Here is a 25,529-nt window from a genome sequence, read left to right on the forward strand (position 1 = left end):
AACAGGTTGCGAAGGATTGCAGAACTTGCAGTGCAAGCCATAAATCAGCATGCCTTTCATGCAAGATTAAAAAACGGGTCAAGATCTATTTTAGATGTCGTTTCTGGCTTGTATTTCTCAAAACTGCGTACAAATTCACATGAAATGCTGTCTAAGTATGCTTTTTGTAACTGTCCAGGCTGGTTTCTGCATCAGTAAAATAACAATGAATAAAGCAGCTTAAACTAGCGTTTGATTTGAAGATTAAAGTCTGCTTGTCGGTTTCGTAGGATCTTAAGATATGCATGCCTTTTTCTCCCCTTATAGCAATATCTAAAATTTGTATAATAAATGTAAAAAATTGCTTTAATATATACATTCTAAAAAATGCTGAGTTAAATACAACCCAGTGCTGGGTAAAATATGGACAAACCCAACGATTGGGTTGTTTTGACCCAGCGGTTGAGTTGCTTCCCAGAAAGCTGGGTTAAACATTTAACACAACTGTTGGTTAAAGACAACCCAATGTATATTAGTATATTAGTGTATATATTAGTGTAGTGTATTAGTATATTATATATATATATATATATATATATATATATATATATATATATATATATATATATATATATATATATATATATATATATATATATATACAGTACTAATATACAGTAGTCAGCATTTGAAGTGGATCAAAACCTTTCATCAGAGTTGTCCTAAAACCACACCGGACAACTTTGATGAACTTTTTTGATCCATTTGAAATGTTGACTATTGTTGTTTCTTTTTTTTTTTTAATAACACACACACACACACACACACACACACACACACACACACACACACACACACACACACACACACGTATGTATGTGTATATAATGGGTTTAATGCTCAAATTAAAATTATATATAATAATATATAAATTATATATATTATATCTTAAACTATATATATATGTGTGTGTGTGTATGTATTAGTGCTGTCAAACTTGTATATATTTAAGAAAAATATTGTATGTTTATATTACATATTTTTATATACATATATAATATAAATATATACATGCAAATATATGTAAATATTTTGAAAATATATATTGTATGTGTGTATATTTGTATATACATTATATACACAGTACACATATTATGTAAACAAAACTTTTTTTGATGCGATTAACGGCAATTAATAATTTGACAGCACTAATATATATATATATATATATATATATATATATATATATATATATATATATATATATATATATATATATATATATATATATATATATATACATAATGCTATATCAAAAACAAACACTTATATCAGTTGATAACCAGAGTATTGTGCATAATCCCTAATACTGTTTGTTACTATGTGAAAAAATAATAATCATATATTTAGGAATGAAAATATTCTACACTTAGATTGATATCAGATTCAACTGATTTCATTATTGGAATGATTTTTTCCTCTTCGTTTTATACTTCTTTTCCTGAAGAAATTTTGCTAGTTTGCAGAGGTATTATTCAGCATGCCAGAGTGTATTTCTGCTGAGGTGTTATAAGACTCCCTCCCCTGCTCTCTTTTAGTCTGTGTTGGCCTACTTCCTGTGTGTTTGTAATCTGCAGTAGAAGGTGAGGACAAAGGAAGCGTCATCCGTAAAGTGGCACAATCCATCTTGCATGAACAGGTCATGGGCTGATAATTATCAACAAGTCAGAGGTAGTTTTTCCCTTTGGCCTTTGGATCCTTTTACGGTCACTTTGTTTTGGTAACCAATGTTAAAGTCTGTGGCTGTTGCAGTTGTGGCATCCTCCATGTTTGTGGTTGAGCTGTGTGTTTTCCCAGTGCCCCATCTCTCCTGGTGATTGCAGGCTTTCCTCCATCTCTAAATGGCTGTCGTATTTCACCTTGCATGCGGTGTCGCAGCCGCCACCCAGCCCTGAAAAACCTGCCGCTCTCCAACTCATTACAGCGACACGTTGCTGTTTCCCAGTCGAGTGGCTAAATCACTCTCACACGCTGCAGGCTGCTGGGATGAGTTATACCACCCAAGAGAGAAGGGCGGCGGAGAAAGGAAGCTGCCGGTGATTAAGAGATTGCAGTCATTGGAACAACTAATTCTGATTCAGCTCTTTCTTTCATGCCCTCTCTGTTCTCCTTGAGCGTAGATGAGGCTGTATAACATGATGTCAGCACTACTCATCTAATAAGATTGTGGGAGATAAGTTTTCCTCCCTATAAAAGCCTGATTATTTTGTTCTTTCACCACAAACTCTACACGTTGGGTGTGAGTGTGATGTGTAGGGTTGGGAATGCAATCGGTTCTCATTTAGAATAAAACAAATGAAACAATGAAACTAATTATTTTCACAACTTTCATAGGACAAAGCTTTTTGTCTACCAAATCTTATGATTTCTGACCAAATTTTAAAAATGACTCACTCCTTCAGTGAATTGATTTGGAGAGGTTCATTTAAATTTTATATATATATATATATATATATATATATATATATATATATATATATATATATATATATATATATATATATATATATATATAGTATATATATATATATATAAAATAAAATAATTATTAATTTAATCGTTAAGACACAAGAATCGTTAAGTTGGCCTGAACACCATTTAGGATACTGTTAGATATGTACACCTGATATAATACAAAAAATAAAAACATAACACAAAAAATATAAAATTTATATTATTTTACATATTTGTTAAATGCATAAATGTATTAAATTTTTCTAATAAAAAAATAAAAATGGCTAAAATCATCAAAAATGAAATTTCGTTTCTGACCCAAAGCAAACAAACAAAAAAAGCACAATAAAATGATAATACTTTAAACTGACCAAATGTATTTATTTAGTTAGTTATTTAGGGTTTAGTATTTTTATTTATTTATTTATTTATTTATTGGTCTAATGACTCACTCCATAAATAGAAGAGATGTATTCGAAAAAGTATTAGAAGAATCATTTATAATAATTAAGACACCAGAATCATTTAGTTAATTCCGCAACAGAGTCTTTAAACCTTTTAATATTCCCGTCCCTAATGCTACGCAATTCCTGCATCAATAGGGATGGGAATTTGATTTGGTAAGCTGCAGGACGCAAACGGCCATAAACCTTGTTAATATGAGAAATGGTACATTGATTCAACAGACTTGAAGAACCTGCCTTAAATCTTCACAGGCGAGCACCGTGGCTCTGGAATGTCTTCTCTGAATTTTGATTATTCAAAAGCAAATGTTTTCCTGAGGATTTTGGCAAGTCAGCAGCTCTAAAATTCCCTGGGTCAGGGAATAGAATGGCAGTTGCTGAAAAGGCTCCACATGTTCTTGGCAGTTCGGGCACTTCAGAATGGCCACGCCACTCCAGGCCCGGCCCGCTAGCACAATGCAGGTCTGTGTGTGCGGGCAGGAAGGAGGTTTGAAGTTTTACAGGAGTTATAATGTCGGCCTTGTCTGAGTGAAGGAAATGCCGCTCCATTCTGAATGAGTTATGGCACACAAGGCCAAACCCCGACAACGTTCTCCGCTCAATCCAAAGACAGGGTTTGTGAGTTACTGCCACAGCTACTTAACATTTAATTTGTGAAACAAAATACTTTTGATACATCTGTGAATGTTATTATAGATTGGATCTTTTTGCATCTTTTTGACCCCCCAAATTAGAGACTGGTTTTGATAAGACTGTTTACAGTCTGGGCGTCTGTTTGTGAAAATCTCAAGCAAATTTAGGGCTGCAAGGTATATTGAAATAAAATCAATATCGCGATATGGCTCAGTGCAGTTCTCAAACTGTGCAGCCTGTAATTTAATGAAATAAGTATATGCTTTATTTGTTTCACCCCACTAACTCTAGAATGATTCTATCTTTTTATATAGATATTCAAGTCATCCTGTGTTTTTTATGGAAGCCAGTTTCCGCCACTGAAAAAAAGGCAATTGCGACTTATCTCACAATTCTGACTTTTTTCTCATAATTGCTAAATACAAATTCACAATTCTGAATTTTTATTTTCTCGCAAATGCGAGTTTGTATCTCGTAATTTGGACTTTTTTTCAATTGCAAGTTATGAAGTTCAATTCTGGGGGGAAAAAGACTGATATGTTCTCAGAATTGCGAATTTATGATAAAAAGACAACTGGGCTTTCATAGTTCTTATATCTCAATATATGCAGTGTCAGTTTTTCAACATCATGCAGGCCCTAGCCACAATTGTTTGGTTTTTGTCAATGCACACCAGGCCTTTCCACTATATCAGATTTTGCCGATGAGGTCACAGACCTCATACTGAGATCAAATTGCGTTTTGCACCACCTGGGTTGAAAGACCAGAAATGACTTTTATTGACCCATAGCTATCAGGTTACCATGCTCTCTGACGATCACTTAAAAACAAACAAGACGCCAAAGTGAGTTTTTATTGATCGGATGTTGAGTTGGTTAATCTGTTTGCGGTTGGATTGTGGGTTATAAATGTATTGGATGTCTTGTATTCTGCCCATGTTCACGTTAAGGTCGGCGGATAAGGATCTGTCAGATATTGTCTTTTGTGATCATCTGATGTTTTTCACACGGTTATCACTCTGTTGGATGTAAGAGAGGCTGGCTCTGGGTCATAAATAGGATACTTCTATTTGTAATGCTGGTTTTAATGACAGGACGCCTGTGTTGTCTTGAAAAATTGCTGTTAGCTGATATGCTGCACTCTTTGATGGAGCTTGGGTGTTGTATTGTGCACTTCTACTTGACAGGATGAGATCGAAATATCTCACAAAAGCAGTCTAAAAGTGATATGCTTACTCACTGGTTATGTTTAGACTAGCCTGTGGTATGTTTCAGGCTGCACTGTACTGCAAAGGTTTTTTTCCCCTTTTTTTTTTTTTTAAGAAAAGTTACTGCACTTGGTTGTCAAGGACATAAAAATGTCAGTAAATATGTGACCTGATGCTTGAATAAAAAAAATAAAAAAAAATAAAGCATTTTATTTTGTGTCATTTGCAGTTTGTCAAGTTATGTTAAAATGTTATTTGATGCATAAAATGCTATCTATGAAATTAGAGAAGTCTGCTTTTTAAAATGCTGTTTCCATCACATTATTTCCAGCACAATGCTGTTATGTTCAACTCATCATTTGAGATGTACAAGAAATGACACTGTAGTGGAAATGAGATTCAGTAAAAAGATATGTTAGATTAAATGATCTGGCAAGATCTATAGTTGAAAAAACACTCATATGCATGTAGAAACTGTGATTTTTGCAAGATGCCCGATTAATTCCACAGCCTCTCTTCCCATCATTAGATCAACCAGGAAACTGATCTCACATCTCGCTGTCTCTCTTCCCTGCTGTCTATCTGCTTCTGTTGACACATGGCTTATGTTTGCTCAGATGTGAGTCTCAGTTAATGCACGATGGGACTGTGTTCTAGTGCATGTAAGCACACATTTAAAGCACACACAAATATAATGTGTGCTTTTTTCTAACGTGTTCCTTTGGTCTGAAGGAAAGTCTCTGAGGATATATACCATAAAGTGTTGAGCGCAGGTAAACCGCTGTTCACCCACACAATTCAACACTGTTTCCTCATACAAATACAGCATCTTGCTGGAATTCAGCGTATGCCACAGCTTCACTGGGTGTGTGCAGTGTCCGCTTGGAGAACCGTAATTTAATAACCTCTTTATTTATGTAGTATTAAAAGGATGTGTGGATCCAAAGCCTTCTCGCCCAAGCTACTAAATCATAATTACACAGACGTTGTGCTTTGAAATCTTAATGTGCTTTTCTACCATGACTGAAGGGCCATCTAATTCCCTCCCCAACACAGTGACACTTCAGGTTAGAGAAACAGCGCTATAAAACCCGCAAAGTTTTATATTACCCAGCCTCCAGCATGCACACGTGGCCACAATTAAGATGTTCATATACCGCTGATGTGTGCGGGTTTGCTAGCGCATGAGTACCTGTGAGTTTAAGGTATAGAGCACTTCGATTTATCATCAGCTGTCAGACAGATCTAGTACGTGTTTGGTTTTTTAGCACTGCCCTTGGTAGAAACTGCAAGGTAAGCAAAGTGTTCAGCTGATTCTTGGAATAGACAGATTGTTTTGTGAGCCCACAAAATGGCTTTGAAATTGAAAAGTGTGTTTACCCTTCATATAGTGTGTATAGGATGTTTTAATGAGATAGGTATTATAAAGTGGAGATGCACAATATGTAATCACTGTATTGGTCATTGTAATTTTTTTTTAACTGGCTGATATTGAATATTCCATTTATAGTTTTATAAATAGATGAATTGTTAAATGCATCCATCCATCCATCCATCAATCCATCCATCCATCCCATCCATCCATCCATCCATCCATCCATCCATCCATCCATCTATCCATCCATCCATCCATCCCATCCATCCATCCATCCATCCATCCATCCATCCATCCATCCATCCATCCATCCATCCATCCATCCATCCATCCATCCATCCATCCATCCATCCATCCATCCATCTCTGTATGTCTGTCTGTCTGTCTATCTATCTATCGTTCTACCTATTGTTTTATCTATCGTTCTATCTATCATTCTATCTATTGTTCTATCTAGCTATTGTTCTATCTTTCTGTCGTGTTATCAGTTCTATCCCTTGTTTTGTTTTTTTTGTTGTTTTTTTTAGTTACCGATATCAGGCATTTATTTGTTACTGGCCATAACATGAAAATAATTGTTGGCTTATCATATGCCCCAAATGTCAATATCCCCATCCATATTATAAACATATTATATTTGTTATAATATTATATTGTTATATTTATACTACAATAAGCTATACATTGGGGAAAACAACTAAATCTTAAAAAAATATATATATATATAAAAAAAAACATCCATTTGAGGATGTCCTCAGAAGTAGTGTTTAAAAAAATTTTTTTTTTTAATTTATTTTTTTTATTGAGTTTAAGTTACTGTATTTCTGGAATAATATTTAGCTTTATATAAAAACAATATAAGTGTATATTATGTCTTCATTTGTGTTTGTTTGACTCCGTTAGCTCATCACGAGAAAGAGATCCAGCATCTCGGGACTAGTACCTGGCACACAAAGGCCCAGCATACGTCAGCAGAACGACAGCTAACTGTGGGCCCGTCAACACCCTGAGTGGGTGTGATAATGCAGGCATACAATGGGCAGACAATGGGCACCAGGCCGTTCTGCGCCCCACTAATCTCATTTCTGCTTTCTAAGCAGCCAGTGCTATAGTCTCCTCCGAGGGAGGAGGGGGTGATCCGCCTGTCAGCTTACCTTACATGCCCGTAAACATCATCCCGGAGCTGTGAGGACATCGGCTCAGCCTGAATGCAGGTGGTCACCAGCCAGAATCCTTGTTTTGTTCATTTGCTCAAGTTTCATTTTGAAAACAACATGTGGAGGAGAGATATGATGTCAGTTTCATCCGCTGGCGCCGACAGTACAGCAAAATTAAACCGATCAAGCTCTGTAATGTTTCTTTTGATCATTAATTGATGCATATTAGAGACATCGTTGGCCTGTTCAAAGAGACTTTAAACCATTTCCCTTGAGAGTTTTAAGATGCCGTACTCTATGAAACCCTGTGGTTATTTCATCTTTAATCAATAAAGACATCTGAAAGGAGATTTGTGGAATGTAAGGAATGGAGAAAGATGCCTGTGCATGTGAAATGGTTGCACGCCGGTTTAGCCTCGCAATGCTGTTTGCCTTTGTTTGAGGTAGATATTTCTTCAGACTTATTTTTGTGGAATATTATTACTACTAGTCTGCCTATATATCTGTCTAGGAAAATCTTTCTTCTCTTTCTCCTTCACTTTCTGTTTTTATGATGTTGTTATGAGACTGTAGATCTTTTTGATTGGAAGGCAGGTGATGGTATCACTGTCCCACCCTGCACTGGCAGTACAGAGCAGCTCCAATGCCAGCTGTTATCTCCAGCATGGGAATGTAACGTTCTGATATGCTCCCTTCGTGTCCCTGCTCTCTGGCTCTCTTCGATCTGTATCTTTCTCTTTCTTTTACCGTCTCGTTCTTCTTGCTCAGTCATAGGACTGGATAAGATGAAGATCTGCTGCATGCAAATGTGGAATTGTATAATATCAGTGCATGCCACTCTTGAATACATAACACATGTGGTTGGAAAATATAAGTATACCGTGTTAGTTATTGGTGATTTATTTATAGATGGATACCATCTATGAAGGTAAATTGATTCTAAATTCACTTGTAGCACACAAAAATTCTACATTTAAAAAAATTTTTTAAGACAAAATCTAGTATTTTAATACCAGCCATTAATCAGTTATCAACCATAATGTGAAAATCAATATTGGCGTATTGATATCGGCCAGAACGTGTTGTTTTAAATGGCCTTAAAGCCCATCTACACCAAAGACAATAACAATAATTATAAAGTTTTAATAATTATTCTAATTCTTAAAAAATTCTTCTGTGATCAGTAGTTAATCTCCATCTGAAGGCCAGAGGGCACTCTCATGCCGAAACTCCAAATACGCCCTGCAGAAGAAACCCAGGAAAACCCTATAGCGGTAATTGAATAAACAGAAGATTTAAATGCTTTCATTGATTCAACGTGACTAATAAAAACACGACTATGACAATATATGGTTTATCTATGTTCTTATTTTTGTAATTTTCATTATAATAAAGTATATCTATAATGCAATGCTAATCGACATAGCCTTTATCACTGCTTAGAATACTACGAAATATGTTGTGTGCCTTATTCTGTGTAAGAAGCCACGTCATTTCACAGAAGAATTTATTTCAAACACTCGACTATTGAGTTTATGTGAGTTTGGAGTAAAAACATGTTATTAAATGTGCTTTCAGATGGAGCAGCATTTACTACACAGAGCCGTAGTTTACTGAGAAGCTACACAAACAGATGTCATTATCGCAAACGATTTCTTCAGTTTCATAATCATACAATTATATTGTCTGCATTTTTGAAATCGTAGCTTGTCAGAGAACTACGGCTCTGTGTAATAAATGCTGCTCCATCTGAAAGCAGGTGATGGAGATTTACTACTAATCACAGAACCGGATTTACTGACAAGATGTGCATGACAATCGCATTCGAATTAATTGTGCAGCCCTAGTCCTTACTACCTTTCTTGGGCCACAAACATGTTAGTTGCATTCCTGTCTATGCAGGGTCAGAAAACTCCCGGATTTCATCCACAATATATTAAATTGTGTTCTGAAGATTAACATATGTCTTATGTGTTTGGAACGACACAAAGGTGAGTAATTAATGACAGAATATTCATTTTTGTGTGAACTGTCCATTTAAAGCATCAGACAAAGTGCTTATAATAAACATAACTTTATAATGTGCGAATGCTAATTTATAATTTGTTATCTTTATAGTTAGTTTTCTAGGTGTAAATGGGCCTTTGAAATGTCCATATTTTTAGCACTATTAATATTTCAAAGTAGGTGATTGGTGCTGTGACTTTAAAATGGGTTGGTTTGGTGATATTCTCTCTTTTTTCTAGTCAGAATGATGCAGACTTATGCCGTATGTACTCTTCAGGTCTTCCACAGGAAGTGACACCCACATAGACTTAGAGGTCGGCTGTCTACTATACGAGCAGGACGTGTCCATATCAATCATTTGCCCTCTTTTCTTGTTCTCTTTCTGTCCATTCTTCTTTCTTGAATTGAGAAGAACTACAAAAGCATCACCCTGACTAGTCACCTAGAGGTGTGTTCAGACCACAGAAGGGGATGTGACCTAAAATATGTGAACACCTCCACACTACACCTATATATGTTGTCTATATTGTGCATCCCTACATATACATATCTAAATATTGTTTAAGGTTCTTAAATGATAAAAAGTCTGTTAAATATCAGCTGACAAGTGTGTTAAATTGGGCCTCCAACAGATTTATTTGCTGACCCAGTTCTCTGTGTAAATGACAGGGCACCCTGAAAATCCTCAGCCTTGCATATTTATTATTTATTGTGGATGTGCCACCCACTGTTTGTCTAAGTCAAGCGCAAAGCTTTGCTTTATTTATTTATTTATGTTTACTGCACATCACAAGTGCAAAGCCATTTCTTTTTAAAAAAATATCCATGAAGTTCTCAATTCAGACTGAAAATTTGCTTTAGATCACGAGAAGAGTTACACTTAGAAAAAACTAATTTGATCTGTTATTTTAGCATCAAAAACTTCCTGTCAAAGCTGGCTGGATTAATACTCCCCCTCCAAAATCCCTGGGCTGGCAGAAAAGCTGATTATTATGCTTTGGCCATTTGTAAACACAGACTGTGATGGTGTCTAAGTTCATCAAGCCTCATGGTAGAGTTTTGCGTGTGTGTGTTTGTGTGTGTGTGTGTGTGTGTGTGTGTGTGTGTGTGTGTGTGTGTGTGTGTGAAGAGTTTGTACTAGGTTGTCTGAATGTGGGAGTGAGAACTGTGTGACTGCCCAGTGCTCAGATAGATTTGTGTAAAAACCTTGTGTTTTTCCTTGAGATCAGGGGCTCTACTTCATGCTGTTAGCGTCTTTCTCCCCGTCTTACCTGAGTATTTGATAGTGCTGCCTGTACCGCTGAGGGGTTCAATAGAGTAATCTGTCCATCAGTCTCACAGTGAAATAGGTTTTCTCGCAGATAATCACCATATGGGAAATTTTAGCTCTTCAAGCAGCTGTCATTGTAGACAAAGATTGGCTGAGGATTTGTTTTTATTCACCCAGCCAATACAGTATAAAGTTCAACCGGATTTTTATATTTTCTGATGAAAGTGGCATTTTGCACAAATTGCACATGCAGAAGATGCTGACTTTTATGCCAATTATACTCGTCATATTTGTTATTCCTTCATTTATTTGATCAGTCTATAGACATTCATATTCACATATTGAAAAACACTTACATAATGCAAACTCTTCACCTTTCAGTGACAACTTACCTTTCTGAGATCAAAATAGGTCACCTATGAGATTTGCTTAGATCCAATGAGAACGTGTTTTATGGGGGGGGTACTTTGATCTTACAAGGATTAATAAAGAACTGGTTGTTTCAATGAGTTAGTATTTTCTTTACTCTTTAATTCAAAATCTATGTCTAAAAAGGAAAATATATCATGTATTTGAGTTCTGAGATGCTGGAACGGTGAAGAAAGAGAGGGCAAACATTTAAAATTTTAGGTCATCATTGCCGTCCAATCAGCCAATATTGACTTACAGTTTGTTTCAACTGCTTACACACATTTTCAAAACTTTACACACAAATCCAAGAATTGCACATACACACAAAATGAAAAAAAGCCTCACAACTCTAGGGCAAAATTAAGCACTGCATTCAAAATATCAGAAACTTATTTCAAAAGCAAACATTTGCAAAAACCTTTGCAATAATATTAATTCCTGTTAGATGGATGTTACATAGAGAATTGTGTGTTGTGTTTTGCAAAAAGTGTTTCATGAAATTGAAAAATTTGTGTATGGTTTTGCAGATTTGGTGTGTGCTTCTGCTATTTGAGTGTCAGCTTTCAGAAATTGTGTGACAAGTAAAGATTTTGTTTGTAAGCAGTTGAAAAAAAAACTGTAAATAGCCTGCATAGCACTTCATCTTTTTTAACTTGGGATTTTGACCAAATAAATCATATAAGTGTTGATTTTTGTAAAATGTTGAGAAATTATTTTTTTTTGAATTTTTATTTTTTTAGACAAATAAGAAAATCTCTTTAAAAGAAATTCTGTGTGGAGCATGCCCCAGACCCACGCAATGTTCTCACCTTTTTACCCCCTTTACCTGTTTGCTTCTCTGCCCTCAGCTCTCTGTATGAGCAACACCCACTTGTAATATTACTGCTTGCCTTTGCAAATAATCCCTTCTGGAAAATCTGATACTCTCTTGGGCTTTTAATTAGTTTATTATTAGATCTTGTGGTACCTTTTCCGTGCTAACCTGGCCATGGTAAATTAGTTTGAGGGAGCCTCAGTATGCCGTCCCGTAATTCCTGGCCATGGTGTCTGTCTTGCCAGATGGCTGGTTGGTTTTACCACATGTAGAAGGAGCGATGCTGTACATGACACACTAGAGAGAGGAGCAGGGGACCAGACTGCAGCACAGATGGCCGTGTCCGCTCAAGGCATTGGGTCTGGGGAGGGCTGGTAAGGCTGGGTGAGGTAAGGAAATGGCACCAGTGAAACAAGCCCTGAAAACGGACAGAAGGTCAACTTATTATTGCGGCCAAAAGCAGATCAGCTACATCATGTTCGCTTTTTAAGAGCAATGCTGTATGCATGCAATATGAAACAGTCTGCTGGCTGTGATCAGAGTTCCAAACTACCATACTACTCGTACTATACTGTATATTTATCAGTGTTTAGTTCCTTTTTTATTCCATAGTTGCACCTAACTACATGCCAAAAAAAAAAAAATCTATCTTTAGCTATGTAAACATCCTTTCAGGAAATCAGATGTCAATTCAGTAATTGTAGTAAGCAGTACACTGGTATTCCAATCTGAATCGTCATGGCAAGGGGAAATGGAAGATCATGGAGGGTTTCCTTTAATATAATAATTTGATTGAAGATGGCTCACATGTGACCTCAACCTTAAGTGGTCTACGTGAGGAAGAAAAACTCATTAGTTTTTTAAAGGTAGGATGAAGGAGACTGGAAATGGAGAAAAGACCTGGTTAACCAGTTGACTAGACATTTTGATATGACCACCAGGTCTTCCAGCTATACTGAAAATAAGATATGTCACAAGAACTAAAAATTTTCTCTGACAGCAAAGGTAATCTGTAAAAATAATATCTTGTAGCAGTGATTTGAAGGAATATTTCATTAAAAAATAAATTCTGTCAAGGATATTAATTCTTATCTGAAACACAAAAGAGGATATTTTTAATGTGATTTGTAATGGTATAAGGGTGAGTAATTGATGACAGTGTTTTCATTTTTGGGCAAACTAACCCTTTAAGGTTCCATATTGTTCAAGGTCAACAAATGAGTCAAAATTTGTGGAAACCATGTGTTTTACAGGTTGAGCTTAAAGATCAAATGTCTTTCTGTGTTTTTTTTTTTTATGCTTTGCTATTGGTCTTGGTCTCGGGTTACAGGAGAATCATCTCAGAGTTTTCCTTCTTTACCACTAAATGGAATTTTTTTTCATTCAGTGTAGCTTACAGACTACAGTGAGACATTGCCTCGCATTCAGTTTTTCTGGTAAGTAAGAACATTTTGTGATGAAATAGCAGGAGGGAAAGAAATGTTATATTTTTCCTAATATGAGTGAAAAGTACAACAGCTTTCTGAAACAGGTTCCCCTTCTCACAGTCTGTTAAGCAACCCATCATCTGCTGAGCTAATTGGCTGTGCTTCTCCTTCAGCGATGTCACAAATAGCAAAATTAATTGAATGAGAATTCATGTAAGAAAATATGATTCATATGCCGATGCCACTCATCTGACTGTGCTGTTTGATCTCAAAGTCTGTTCGGCTGCCATCACAATAGAAGTTCAAAAAACATTCAAAGAAAAAGATGCACAAACCTGACTGGAACAGGGATTTTATTTTATTGTTATTTATTTATTTATTTAATTCTTTTTTGCTCCTTGTCAGGAGCCTATGATGCTTCCTTTGGGTTTCCCTAACAGGAATGTTGTACTGTATAAAAGTTTCGGGTCTGTAATATTGCAGTCAGAATAATGCATTACACTGATCAAAAGTGACAGTAAAGACTATACAAACATCTTATTTTAAATAAGTACTGTTCTTTGGAAATGAATAAAAAAAATAGCAATTTCTACAAAAAATTTAAGCAACACAACTGTTTTAAACATTGATAATAATAAGAAATAATTATTGAGCATCAAATTTTAAAATGTATTAAAGGGGTCAAATTGCTTAAAAGAACATTATTTTGTGTATTTGGTGTAATCTAATGTCTTTATGGGTTTAAGGTTCAAAAAACACATTATTTTTCACATACTGTACATTATTGTTTCTCCTCTATGCCCCGCCTTTCTGAAACGCGTCAATTTTTACAAAGCTCATCATTCTGAAATGCAAGTTGTGCTCTGATTGGCCAGCTATCCAGTGCATTGTGATTGGCCGAATACCTCAAGCGTGTGACGGAAATGTTACGGCCCTTACCATACTGTGATGCCGTCTCCCGGCGCGACGAGACAAAAACAATAAAACTCATTACAAACGAGGCATTTGTTGCATCCAGTGCAGTCATAATTATGGGGATGGGGATTATATGACTTATATTGTCTTTTTACGCGTTGCGTATCCCGCCACATAAACATAAAACCATTTGTCTGCATTTGTGATTGGAGAAATGACAAACAACAAGCGCTAATCTACACTGCTCAAAACTCGCGTTTGAATCATCAGTGAAAAATTCTTTAAATATGAAAACATACTTACAGGTTGTGAGTCAGAACAGCCGGCATTGTAGGTTCAGGAAACAGTCCTCCATTAAATGCGTTGCACACACACAAATATTTCGGTTGAACTGTTCTGGAACACTGTTGTAAATACAACTTAACCAGTGATTTCTAGTTGTGCCCTCTTTTGAAAGGCCAAACAAAGTAGTTTCGCTTTCACAACGAAACACTGGCAGCAGTAGCAATACTACAGTGAGAATCAAAGTTACTCCTTCTTTCTTTGCATGAACATTGGGCGGTGTTATGCAAATCTTCCCACACAGTGATGTAGACGTGTTTAAAAGAGGCATTTTAGGAGGGCATGGACGAGTCTTAACTTTTATAAAGAATATCTCTTTGGGTTTGAGACTTTAGTCTTTGCAACTTTAGGGATCTTTTCTATGCACGAACAGCTTGTAACATTCCAAAGAGAAAGGAAAACTTGAAATCGCATCATATGACCCTTTTAAAATTGACTCTAAACATAGGATTTAACTTTGAATGCAGTCTTCTTGAGCCCGTCGAGCACATCAGCTGTTAAATGAACCCGATGACTTCTCAATGATTTGCTCAGCAGTAAATGTTTGTAAATGGACTGCTGAAAGTGTTAACCGAACCATGTGCCAATCGCTAATTGGAGTAGTCCAGCCACAGTCCCTGGCATTAGATCATAAAAGCCAATGTTGCATGAATCATGATTGAGGACAGTGACACTGAAGGAATTTCAACCTTGAGAAAGTAAAGTTTGTGGCAGACATCGTCACTGGCTTTGCATCGGCTTGTAGAGTGGAGTAACGGTTGACTTCTGTTTTTCTAACAGCCAAAGAATTTCCCTTCTACTCATGCCCAGGGCAAGTCTGGCCTGAGGCCTTTGTAAACAAAACTAGACTGAGAAATGGAATCTCATAGTGTTGAAGAGAACGTTTTTCTTTTTTGGCCATCTTTCTTTGTCTGTTTCACGCACTCTCTTCCTCTCTCTTCATGTAGTATAACATGGCCTGCTGAGTGATTGTGAGGCAGGCCGTAGAAGCCTGAAGTAGGGTAATATCCCTTCCCCTCCGGTACAGTTCCAGTACAGAGCTGGGCTTCATGATAGGAATTTCACCCCACTGGGTGTACTCTCCTTTGGTCCATTCCTGACAAAACTTTCTGGGTGAGAAGAACCACTCTCCATCCTACAGATGTTTTCATTAGTGCTTTGGTGGAATGCCCTGAACCTGTGCCATCAAATGGCAAACTGATCTCCTTAGGTACTATGCAACTGGTAGCTTCAAGTGATAGTTACCAAAATATGTAAATACCAAACTGAACTGATTTCATTTTCAACTCATTAACTCATTCATTTGGTTTCGAAAGTTAAGACCTTACAAGGGTTTTTAGGCTGGGGTGTCCAATCCTGCTCCTGGAGGGAAACTAGTGTAGCTTCATCCTGCTCCAGCACACTTGTCCGGAAGTTTAGTAATCCTGACCATGATTAGCAGGTTCATATGGGATTAATTAGAATTTATTAGAACATAAGCATTTGTTCAAATCTTTCTGGAAAGTTTATAATCATGAGCTGTGAAGTTGTACTTAAGACTTTAGGCACATTCAAATTACTTTATTGGAACAAGCTAGGAATGATGCTTTTCTATTATTAATACAGCAGTATTTTTTAACTCTACAAGCAATACATTTTAACTCAGTTAACTCTTTATGTACTAATACTATTGTATTTTGTAGATGGAACTAGCTTCATTGTAAAAAAAAAAAACAATAAAACTTGAATTTACTGTCAAGATTCTTATTGACACTCTCAAGTCAGAAACTCTAGGCTTGAAGCAAGCTATGAATTTCCCACTCATAACTACGACTTTGTAGTGACATACATGTGTATTTAACTCATAAATGTGACTTAAAGGTACCAAAACTCTGCGGCACAATGGACAGTCCTTTTCTAGAGTGTTTCTATGGTTGTATGGACATTCTGGATAGTTGCTAGATGGTTGTTTTCTGGTCCATCTTAAGATCCAGACTCTCTTTGTGATATTGGTTTTTAGAAATGGCTGTAGATATTTAGTGTACTGTAGTGTAGTGTAGTGTACTGTTTTATTTTAGAATAAGTCTGATCAAACAAACCCCTAACAATAAGCATGAGGAGTAATAAGAGTAGTTCTAGCTCTACCAAAACCTCTAAAGATTTAGATCAAATGCCAACTGTGAACTACAGCCTACTTGTAGATTTACTATGTACCTGGTCAATGTGCCTTCCTTTGTTTCCACCGGTGTTTGTTTTTTTTAAAGTTTTCCTTCAAGAGAAAGAATCCGGTTAAATGTGTATGCGTTTGTGAACTATTCTTGTTTTGTACGGATGAGTAGGTGACAACAGTTTTTCCACCCCATCGGCTCTCCTGGAGTAACATCAGCTGTGTAGACAGAGGCTTTTCCCAACAGCCTCTCCTCAAGGAAAACTCGTGTTGTGTTTCCTGATTCGCACTGAAATAGGCTAGCTGAGGAGGAGGAAATATGGGTCGCCATCGTAAAGCAATTATCTCCTTTAAATGTTTTAATGATTAATCGAGGGAGTTCAGCGAGAGGTTTTGATTTTCAATCTCCTGTCCCTCACCGTTCACATACAACATGGTTTCCACAGTAACGGGGTTGATTATGGAAATTGAGGAGAATGAAGGCTATGATAATGTTCTGTCAGCTTGAGTTTATTTTTGAGCCTGATGTCAGACACACACCACATCACACACTTCCTCCTTCTTTTGTTCCACCAAGGAGATGTTTATTTTGTCCTGACAGCTGCTCTCTAATGGGAGCGTGTCCCTTTTTATCTATTCATTCTGATGTTCATTGGTATAGTCGGTGCTGGTGTGTCAGTATGGTGTCATTCATGTGCCTTTCTCTCTTCTTCCCCTTCCTGCATCTCCATACACATGACACAAGATCTTTTGAATGGTTTGCACAAAGAAGCTCATCATACACGAATCTCTCCCTCATCAGTATAATGATATTCGGCATACAATGGTCCACTAATGCTCTAGAAGTATAGTTCAGGCATTGGATTCAGTAATTTGAAGCTTTGTCACCAAAGTAATTTTCCTCCTCCTCCTCCTCCTCCCCTATTTCCTGATTTTGTGTCATCATGAGACTGATGTATATTATCATTATGTCTCTTCAAGTATTTAAAGACCCTATGAAATGACTTAACGTCATTTCTTATGAAAGAAATGTGTATTTCTTTCAGTTAAGTTTTACAGACAAAAGGGTCCTTTGTATACTCTCAATAGTGTAGCTCCTCTTGAAGCATAGACTGTATGTAAAAACAAAATGTTTACAAAATCACCTTTGTAGGCTGAATCAAAAACAAATGACTCCTATAAACCAGTTCCTTTTAGTGATTCAAAAACATACAGTCCAACCAGTGGCGAATCCATGTGACCAACTTGAACCCGGTGCAAAATCTGCATTGGGAAATCTGTCGCCCTCGTATGAAATTCCTGATCACATAGATTCCTATTGAATGGCTGGATTTAGCTTACGAAAATTTGCTAGCGGAAATGCAAAATCCCAAGGCTACATACCACAGCTGGGGACCCAAGGCTACATACCACAGCTGACAAAAAAAATTCTTTGATGTTCACTGTAATTTGGGCTCTCATTTGGCCTCAAACTGTAGCTCAGGTGCTCAGGTGCAGGGCCTTATCCCAGCCAGCTGTTCTTCTCATTCTCCCAAGAGTCTTAGACCAATTCATCTTGCATTGTGGAGCCAGCTGCACAAACTAACTTCCTGTCAGCTCCCTTTTGCTTCCTGTTTGCTCTGATGAATGGATGGTTTCCTTCAAGCTGCCTTTGGTGACGCAAGTAGTATACGCCAACAGGCCCACCTCTTGGAAACAACTAGTCCCTTTCAGATTTGCCTTTTTTTTTTTTTTTGGACTGTATCCCGTAAAAGTTACGAAAACAATAGCACAGCTCAGAGCTGCACAATGCTCTTTTTTTTTACAAACGCACATATGTGTGAATCTTCCTGCTATCTTCTTACGCCCATCTGTGGGCTATTATGGTTTGTTGACAAGATGCTACTTGTTTATAATTTTTTATCAAAATCGTCTAAATACTTAAAGTTCTATAGACACTATAGTTATATAGACAGTGTGTAGACACTTAAAACTGTAATAATTAGAATTATTTAGAATCATAGAATAATTTCTGGGCAAACGATCCGTTAAAGTTTCTAAAACCTGCTGATGAAAGTTGCTAACAAACCTCTCAATTAAATGTGCTTTCAGATCTTCTCTGACAGATTGTAACTGGTTGAGATGTTTGTTGTGATCGATCGTCTGGCGAAGCAAAGGAGAAGGGGTGTATTTAGATGGTTTAATTTACAACTTTTTGAATGTGTCAGATTGTTTGCCTGCTGGTGAATACCTCAGACATCTGTGTACCAACCGTGCGAGGATGACTAATGTCAAAACAACAGGCTTCCTGGGCTGTTTGTGTTTTGGTTTGAAATACACAACGTATTAACCCATCTTTTTCTCTCTGTTAGCGTTATCCTCATAATGGTTACGGTTTCAAAGAGCCACTATGAACACTAATCTCGCCTGCTTAGTCACCATGGCACCCCGGTGTTCACAAACTTTGAGCATGGCCTGTTTTTGAGGACAGCAGTGTTGCCGTCTACCTCCTAGTGATTTCTGTCTCCTTGCTTTTAAAGCTCTGGCGACAAGCCTGGAGTTTGGAGCCCTTAGCCAGGGCTTGTAATGAGATATGACAGATTTGGGGTGGGGTTTTTAGGGAAGCCGGCTGAGATGCTCTCAGGGAAATGAGCAAAGTGACAGCTGGGATGAAGAGGGGAGGAGGATTGATTTGGCCTTGAAGATACAGCACCATAAGATTACAGACCCCTGAAAACACAGTTTCATTGTAGTCTTCATAACGTCAATTCTTATTATTATTTGTGTAGTAAGATTCATAATACATGAATCTGTAGCTTGACACTCATTTCTGTTGTCCAGATGTATATTATTTTTATAAAAAATTATATTAATTAGGTTATTTATATATATATATATATATATATATATATATATATATATATGAACTTAACATTTTACAGAGTTTAATGTAGCAATGTGGTCACTCAGTTTTCAAGATCATTTTTAATCGTGTAACTGTTAATAGATTTGAACAAAGGAATAAAGGGTTACTTTGCACAGGCCGTAATGATTGCAAATACAAAAATTAGACGAGTAAAGAAAACGCGGTACTTATTAAAATAATCACCCTTTACTTAAATATATGAACACAGAAAACCCCTGTTAACAGGTTAATATAACGTTTCCCATTCTATGACTAGTAAAATAATGACAACTTACTCTGCCAGACACGGCTCTCCTCGGAGTAGCTGCAAGCTCACCGTCTTCTTCTTGTGTGGCAGGTGTCAGTGTTAAGGCACAATACTGCCACCTGGAAGCTCAACCAGGTACTGGCACTGGAGTATTAACATGTGGTGTTATCATAAGAGAACTGTTCATTTTAAATATTGCGGTTATCGCTAATACTGGTATATCGTCACACACTAAATTAACACGATATCGATAGCTTTGAATATCACGGTTATCGTCAATACCGGTATATCGCGACACCCCTAGTGTGTGTGTGTGTGTGTGTGTGTGTGTGTGTGTATTATAATATTATTATATATTATTTTAATTTGGAGAGTCAAACCACATGACATTTATCTAGTCATAAAATGTTTATCTCGGATATTATAATACCTTCAAATAATACTTAATTTAAAATATATATATATAAAAAACTGAATGTGTCAAAATGCTAATAATTTAAAATGTATTTGTTTATATTTATTTGTGCTTTTTTTGTGGTCTGTCTTATTTTTGACATTGAGCCATATGTCATTCACCATGCAGTGCTTGTCTTCCTGAGATTATCTTTCAATCCTTTGTCAGGTGCCAGCTTGCCACTCAATCTGTTTTGCTCACTCCCGCCTTTCCTTTTAGTTAGAGGCAGTAGAATCAATAATGTATGGCTGTGTAACACCCTGACTGAGCAGATATCTCAGCAGGTAGCTGTGATGATTGTTGTTTGGGGACCAGCAGGTATTTCTCAACACAGTGTTTGGTTCTGTCTTATAATGAAGGTCCAAGCCAGTGCTTTGCAGCGTGCTCACCATCAGCTGTGTCACAAAGACTGCCATGTAGGCATGAAATTAGATCATTATATTGCTTGTTCAGCAAATGCACACTCAAGGAGGCAGGGGTCACTGCTGTCTGATTACTCTGAGATCGTTTAATATTTTGTGTTGCTTTAATGTTTATGACATGCTCAACTAATGATATCCAATCAAACATGCCATTTGAATCAAAGTTAATTGTCCTTGTTTGTTGATTCAGAGGAAAATAGTGCTCTTTCTTCAAAAACAAAAACAAAACTTAAAGTAGTTAAAATTAAAGTGAGGCAAGAGTTGCTTTTTGTTGCACCTGCAGAAGTAAAACCTCTGCTTCCCCTTTTGTGTACAATGTACTTACCCTGTTATGTAATACATGTATATTTAAGTTAATAAGTTATTGTGTGTGTGGTACAGTATTTATCAGAATTTATTATTAGACTTTTTATATTATAAAAGTATTATATTTCAAGTGAAATATATTTAAAATATACATTTGTAGTTAAATTCTATAATGTTAACTTTATTTTTTGAAGAATTTTTTTTCTTTAAAATATCTTTTCTTTTCTTTTTTTTGTCATTTTTTTTAATGGCACAGACATTCGCCATATTGAGTATACTGAGGTTTGCTACGTGCAAAGTATTGTGACTTCCAAGTATATTTCTGGCCTAAGGGCTGAGTGAACGTGAGGCATGCTGAACTTAAAAAGCTTTTTTTATTAATTAATATTTCATAGTGTTCAACAAAAAGTGTTCAGTCTGCCTTTGGAGGCGGATATGGAGCTAAAGAGATTTTTTAGGTTGTTGTTTTTTCCCCAATTTTTTTAAACTTTGTGTGTATGTTTTTTCCACTCAAGCTATTTTAAAACATCTTCTCATAGATGTAGAACAGCAGGATGGCCAGAGAATTGGTAGCACAGTGTTTCTCAGAAACATTTTATGAGCCCCTGAGACAAATGCAGAACATCTGACTTGAGTTTCCTTGTGAGTGTGGTTGGATTATACTCTTCCTGCTCTTGGTGACAGTGATGGCGTTTACTGCTCTTCTCAAATCTCTACTTAAAGAGGAGTGAATTTCATTTATATTTCAGCTGATTCTAAGCTAATCCATGGTGGTGTTTGTTCTAGCTTATAATGCATTTAGCACAAACTGTTCAGGTTATACTCTAATATTTAAGTTTTACTTTTCTAGCCAAGTCTTGCTTAATATCCTCCCATTAAATCTGTGCCACGGTTTCTTTCCCTAGCCCACACAGCCCTGTTGGCCTCATGCCCTTTACCTAACCAATATACCAATATAGACATGGATGAACACATATTCAACCACAAGAACATCAGAATCACTTCACCACTGTTATCTTAAAACTTGATTGAAATTTGTAAAAATGTCAAAAATGCTTATGTGCACCACGTCTACATAAATGCTGGCTATCATGCTGGTTTCCATCATTTGGTTATCATTTGATGAATTATTTTATTTTATTTTATTTTATTTTATTTTATTTTATTTTATTTTATTTTATTTTATTTTATTTTATTTTATTTTATTTTATTTTATTTTATTATTTTATTTTATTTTATTTTATTTTATTTTATTTTACCCACTAGGCACATAGACATTTTTTTAGGGATGCCCATACACAAATCGGCATATGCATTCCCCCATGTCCTTTGTGTCTGTATTTATCTCAATAAAAACGAAACATTAAGCTCATAACTGCATTATTAGGCCCATGTAGGCATTGACCATGCTCTGTCTGTGCGTGTTTGTAGACGCTTTGCTTTTTGGTAAAATTACAGGGCTCTCTTTGAAAGCTGGGGCATTACGATGTGGCACTGACTCATTTCCTATGATCATAAATTATACAGACAGCAGAAAATTACATGTGTCAGTGGTATCGACACATGTTGGCATGCCAGAAAGAAGGCCCGGGTAGTTATTATCCCAGACGAGGGCTGCCTTATGACATAGTCATGTAAAAATCATCAGAATGAGTCATATGAAGTGGGAAAAGCCCAGTTCTATAGTCCTGGGATTGTATTGGAGTGAACTTTGTTGTGTTTGACTTGACCGAGACACAGAGGTCTGTTGAAATCCCACTTCTGTGTGATGTCAGAGTGAAAGTGTGCTCTCAGCGCAAAAGCACAATAGAGTCGGGACAGCTGGGTATCAGAGCCCTGGGACTGTCACACCTCTGTTCTCTTCTCTTCTCCGGGCTGGAACAGTTAGAGCATATGGAGGCAAAAGTCATCAGATTTCTTTACAGCAGGAAATGCAAAGGTACTGTTGATTCTTGGACATTCTCAGGTTGTTTTCTCATCACTCGTGACACTGCTTTGACCGCTAAGTCAAGACTTGCCATCAATACATCAACTGAAATGTGATCCTGCAGCTGTAAACGATGAAATAGGTGCTAGTTTATAGTTTTTAATGTTTGGATGAAGGACTTTGCATTTCTTTGAATAATTAAACAGCTATACAACTGCTAAATTAGATGGCTCTGCTGTATCGTATCATGTTTAAAAAAAAAAAAAAAAAGTATGCAGGACAAGTAGGTCCATCCATAGTTCCAGGCTTCCCAAGAGCTCACATAAACATCATAATTCAATATTTCAATAGGATGTCGGGATAGAGTGGAGTAAATTAATTTGGAGCCATGCTTAAGTGCTCGGTGGATGTTGGACAGGGAGAAAGAGAGGCAGAGAGAGATGCAACGGAAATAAAAAGTGATAAGAATGGATAAACTCTCTGAAGATGTGTGTGTGTTTATGTGATGGACCACTGCAAAAAGATGTCCTGATATGCATTGTTCTTCTGTCTATTGAAGAATGTTAATGCACCGCTTGACTTAATGATAATCATAAAACCTATTCTTTGACACATTGTTTTTTGCATAGAAGGTTGAAATGTCTCGTCTTCACTAGCTATTTTTGACTTTGTTTTGCGGAACTAGACTGGAGCAGCATAGACTAGATTGTGAAATGTGATTGAATGAAATTAGAGGATGATCACATTTTAGTGAGAAGTCCTAGATTAAATATGTGGAATTCTTTGTGTTTAACTGAATTTTAAAGGAGTCGAATAGTAATGGTAAAAAGCACTTATTAAAATTTGTTGCATTTGCAAACAATATCCAAAATGAGCTTTCGTCCATATGGGTGAGTTTACCAGGTATAAATATTTCTTGATTGTGCATTTTATAAAGAAATCCATATTTCCCTGTTACAAAAAATAAGTTAGATGCTTTTAGTTGTCAAATTACAGGAAAATAAGGACATGTGACACTGAAGACTGGAGTAATGGCTGCTGAAAACTCTATTGTGCCATCACAGAAATAAATTGCATTTAAAAATGTATTACAGTATAAAAGTAATTTTGATTGTAATAATTACTGTATTTACCATATAATACATGAACCCGTTAGAGACTTCAAAAACACTCAAAAAAGCATACCAACCCCAAACTTTTAAATGTTAGTCTATAGATAGATGATGGCATTTAGTGTGCGTTTTTCAGTAATTCTCCAAATTTTCCATGTGGTTCTGAACACCTTTAGAATATATATCCAGAGTGGGAAGTTCTGTAATAACTCTGTTTCTTCTTCTTCTCCTCCTCTGATTGGCAGAGATCCGAGCCCAGTTGGTGGAGCAGCTTAAGTGTTTGGACCAGCAATGTGAGCTCCGCGTGCAGCTCCTGCAAGACCTGCAGGACTTCTTCCGCAAGAAGGCAGAGATCGAGATGGACTACTCCCGCAACCTAGAGAAACTTGCCGAGAGGTTCCTGGCCAAGACTCGCTACACAAAGGACCCTCAATTCAAGTAAGAGAACATTTGGCCGTGTTTCCAGCTGATGCATCAAAGTCCTGTGATCCGTGCCATTACCTGGGCACCGTTTGAAATCAATATGTTTATTTTTTCTTTTCTCTCACACTCTTCTGATTACATAAGTGCTGTTTTGCAGTGAAAGTTGAGACGGTTGAGTAAACTCTGATCAAGGTCATGTGACATCCAGTCAACACTTCCCTTTAGGCTTATATAAGATAATTCCATTAAAATATTTGGTAACTCATAACCATCTAATATTTTAACATGTAAACTTAAACAGAGTCTCCTTATTTGTCAGAATGATGATGAATCAGCTTTTGACAATGTAAATACAGTTTTACAGTCTTTTGAGGCCTGCACAAGACCCTGCTGTTATATAAGAGGCTTTTCTCATATCTCTGATGAGATAGCAGCAGGGATTTTGATCGTGGAATAAAGTCAGAAATTTTCTTCGAAGTCCTTGGTTCTGCTCCAGTGACCCATATTTGATCCTGATTCTGTAGCGGTTAGAGTTATTATGCTGTATTATGAAGAAACAGCTGGCGTAACGTTAAGAAAAGCAAGTAAAGTGGAGCATTTATGTTCTTACTCAAGCTATAAATGTTTATATTATCCTGTCTGATTGACTGCATTCGTTTATAATGCTAATTTTATTGTTTAGCGTGAAACAAAACAAGCTTTTGAATGTCCTAATGTCATTTTTATACATAGGGCTAGACTTTGAACAGGCTTTTTAAAGCTTAGTTGCATAGAAAGGCAAGTGGCAATTATGATGAAGACCTGGCATTAAATGAATGCAGGTTTGAAGATCCTTACTAGCGAGCTTTGAGAATGATGCAGTCTCACGGCAGTCATTATGACAGGATATGCTGTCGAAGAGCCTATTAATCAGTGTTATATACTGTCTAAACGGATCTCTGTGGTCAGATGCTTGGATCCTGTTGGATTCAGTGTGATCTTGTGAGGATGTGGTAACCTCATCCTCAAAGAATAACAAAGAAAAGCTTAAAGACCAACTAAAAGTTAAAGTTTGAAGTGTACTTCCTTGTGA

General features: G+C 36.6%; 1 protein-coding gene across 4 annotated transcripts in view; it reads left to right on the top strand.

The window, feature by feature from the left end:
* LOC109087963 (SLIT-ROBO Rho GTPase-activating protein 2) overlaps positions 1-25,529 on the top strand; it is a 91,705-nt gene that overhangs the window by 21,537 nt on the left and 44,639 nt on the right. For 3 of the 4 annotated variants that reach the window (XM_042734258.1, XM_042734262.1, XM_042734260.1), the window contains exon 3: positions 24,280-24,472. In XM_042734258.1, coding sequence (XP_042590192.1) covers positions 24,280-24,472 — 193 coding nt within the window. Of the gene's footprint in view, positions 1-22,549; positions 22,935-24,279; positions 24,473-25,529 lie in introns of those variants that run through there. The other variant, XM_042734261.1, reaches the window with a different exon arrangement.

The sequence above is a fragment of the Cyprinus carpio genome, chromosome B11 (genome assembly GCF_018340385.1).
Source record: "Cyprinus carpio isolate SPL01 chromosome B11, ASM1834038v1, whole genome shotgun sequence".
In the NCBI taxonomy this organism is placed as follows: Eukaryota; Metazoa; Chordata; class Actinopteri; order Cypriniformes; family Cyprinidae; genus Cyprinus; species Cyprinus carpio.